Source organism: Elephantulus edwardii, unplaced genomic scaffold (assembly GCF_000299155.1).
Source record: "Elephantulus edwardii isolate Elephantulus edwardi_28Jun2011 unplaced genomic scaffold, EleEdw1.0 scaffold00131, whole genome shotgun sequence".
NCBI classification, from domain to species: domain Eukaryota; kingdom Metazoa; phylum Chordata; class Mammalia; order Macroscelidea; family Macroscelididae; genus Elephantulus; species Elephantulus edwardii.
The window spans coordinates 8,836,697-8,839,931 of NW_006399881.1; the positions used below are offsets into that span (position 1 = coordinate 8,836,697).

The 3,235-nt window shown below is 41.6% G+C and overlaps 1 protein-coding gene across 1 annotated transcript in view; it reads right to left on the reverse strand.

Moving 5' to 3' along the window:
• LOC102874618 (dual specificity mitogen-activated protein kinase kinase 2-like) overlaps positions 1–1,902 on the reverse strand; it is a 3,366-nt gene extending 1,464 nt beyond the window's left edge. Inside the window, exons 1-2 of the mRNA XM_006893830.1 lie at positions 1,894–1,902; positions 3–135 (exon numbers count right to left, since the gene is read on the reverse strand). Coding sequence (XP_006893892.1) covers positions 3–135; positions 1,894–1,902 — 142 coding nt within the window. The remainder of the gene's footprint in view (positions 1–2; positions 136–1,893) is intronic.
• Positions 1,903–3,235: the final 1,333 nt, after the last annotated feature.

A 3,235-nucleotide genomic window follows, 5' to 3' on the forward strand; every position in this document is an offset into this window, starting at 1 on the left:
GCCGCCGCCGCCGCCGCCGAGGCCCGAGCAAGGCTGACGCTGCAGCCGGAGCCCGGAGCCAAAGTCAACTTCTAAAGATACCTTAAAGCAACCAGCAGTCTCTTCTACCCCTGCAGACACAGTGTCTACTCCTGCCTGCAACCAGACCAACTCTGAGAACTTAAGCTCAAGGAACTGAAGAACAAATTAAAACCTTGACTTGCAATACTTAAGCATGCTTTGGGCAGAATATTAAATGATCCAGGAAGCATTAAAGAAGATTGAAAGAGTATACAGAGTCATTGTACCAAAAGGAATTGGTGGACACAGAAGAACCATGAAACAATGTATGAGTAAGAGCCTGTGGTGATGAAGAAAGAAGTTCAAGCTGCTCTGAAAGAATTGGCAAAAAATAAGGTCCCAGGAATTGATTGCATACCAATTGACATATTTCAACACAGACACTGCCCTGGATGTGCTCTCCAAGTAATGCCAAGAAATCTGGAGGACAATCACCTGGCCAAGATCTCTCAAAGAGATCTTTGTTCCCATTCCAAAGAAAGGTGATCCTACAGAGTGTGAAAATTATTGAACAGTATCATTGATATCACATGCAAGCAACATTCTGCTGAAGATTATAAAAAAAATGACTGGAACAGCACATCAACAGAGAACTGCCTGAAGTGCATGCTGGATTTAGAAGAGGCCATGGCACTAGGGATGTTATAGCTAATGTCAGATGGATCTTGGCTAAAAGCAGAGAGTACCAGAGGAATGTCTATCTGTGTTTCATTGACTCTGTAAAGGTATTTGACTGTGTGGATCACAACAAACTGTGGCTGACTCTGAGAAGAATGGGAATCCCAGAACACCTGATTGTATTTATGCAAAACCTATACCTGAACCAGGAGGCAGTCTTCAGAACAAAGCAAGAAAACACTGCATGGTTCAAAACTGGAAAGGGTGTGCATCAAGAATGTGTCCTATTTCCATATCTTTTCAATCTATATGGGGAAAAGATTATCCAGGAGGTTGGGCTCTATGAGAAGTGTGGCATCAGGATTGGAGGTAGAGTCATCAATGATCTGCATTATGCAGATTACACAACTCTGCTTGCTGAAACTGAGGAGGTCCTGAAGTGCTTGCTGCAGAAGGTCAAGGACTGCAGCCTTCAATATGTATTGAAGCTCAACATCAAGAAAACAAAGATTCTCACCTCTGGGCCAATTGGCAGCATCATGATAGATGGTGAAGAGATTGAGATTGACAGCTTCAGTTTGTTTGGCTCTACAATCATCACTCTTGGTACCAGCAGCCAGGAAATTAAAAGATGAACTGCATGCATTGGGAAAGTCTGCTGTCAGAGACCTCTCCAAAGTACTGAAGAGCAATGATGTCAGCCTGGAGACGCAGGTGCACCTGATACAGGCCATTATCTTTGCAATTACTTGCTATGCATTAGAAAGATGGACAATGACTAGGCATAATAGAAGGAGAGTTGATGTCTTTGAGCTGTGGTGCTGGAGAAGAGTTTTGAATATAGCAGGAACTGCTAGGAGAACAAACAGGTTCTTCCTGGAGAGGGTAAAGTCAGGCCACTCCTTGGAGGCAAGGATATTGAAAGTTCGTCTGACATACTTTGGACATGCTGCAATGTGGGATCAGTCCCTGGAGATGGACGTCATGCTTGGGAGGGTGGAGGGACAGTGCAGGAGAGGAAGACCCTCGATGAAATGGATTGATTCAGTCACTGGGGTAATGGTGATAAGTGTGTGAGAGACAATAAGATTGGCAAGGGATAGAGCTGGTTTAGGGCTGTTGTACAAAGGGTCACTATGTGTCGCAGGCAACTAGACTGCACATAACAATAACAAACTAAACAACAGTTTGGCCCTATTAATAAAGAGTATTTACCTTGAACATTGTACTCTTATCATTATCTACATGAGTTCCATTTCAAACATAAATAGGGTCATGTAAAGTATAGGTGAGAACCTTTAGGGGCAGAGTCCAAATTAATGATGATGTTGCAATATCAGTAGCAATAAAATTGTGACACATTGTGAACTATGTAACCAGTACCACTGATATGCACGTATTGTTATTGTGTGCCACTGAGTTAACTAGGACCCAGAGCAACCAAACAAACACTGGCTCTGAACTTTGTTCTGTCCTTAGCCAACTTCACCATTTCTGACACACTTGCCCCCTTTGCCACACTCCCTGTGTCAATCCATCTTATCTAGGGTCTTCCTCTCCTGTGCTGACCCTCTACCTTTCCAAGCAAGATGTCCTTTTCCAATGCACATGAAGGTAAATGATTTTTTTTTTAATTTCTGTGTCTTGCCACCAAAAAGGGGATAAAGAAATTCCGGAGTTCACTCTAATATTAAGGCAATATTTCTATAATTTCTAAAAAAATTTTGTCTGACTAAACTAGGCTGTATTTCAGGTAAGTTCAGTACCACATTTAACTCCTCAGAAGCTTTTTAATAGAATTCTAGATAGAACCATCTGAGTGAAAGGAATTTGTTAAAGATCTTTTTCAGGGATATATGTACAATATAAGAACATATACATGAAAACATCAATGACTGCATCACAGAGCAGTTGAAACAATGTTTGGCCTGATGGCTTTTTCTACTAATTACCATTAATTGGAATGTAAACAGATTTTTATTGCTTCCAAAGACATTAAAAATATCTTTTTTTCATGAAAAAAAGGTCAAACACCTTCCTTTGGTACTTAGCATTTCAATCATCTCTGCCCACGTCAGTTACCATCTCTATGAGAATTCCTTCTCTTCTGGCACTTAATGGTCCCTTCTTCCCTTTGTCCATCACATAAAGGTGTCCACTATCCAGAAAAGCCTTTTACTGCTTCCTCCAGTTACTACCTCATGTCTCTCTTTACTGCTCTACCTTTTAAACATTAGCCCCTGTCTTTTTTGCTGCAAATACCATGAGGCGGACAGAATAAGAATAGAGACACCAAGCAGGAATGACACTTGCAGCTAGGTGTTTTGTGAAACCTGTTCCAACTCAAATATTGCATTACTCACTATGCTAGGCTCTGGGATATAAACGGAATTAAATGTGGCAGAGTTAGTCACTGGTTCAAGGTCACAGACAATAATTGATGGAGCCCAGATGTAAACCCAGGCATGTCATGCCAGAATTGCCTTTGGGCATAATCATTTAATGGCTAAAAGAGGCGTAAGAAATGTGCTGTGGGGTGGCAGAGAAAGATCCACTT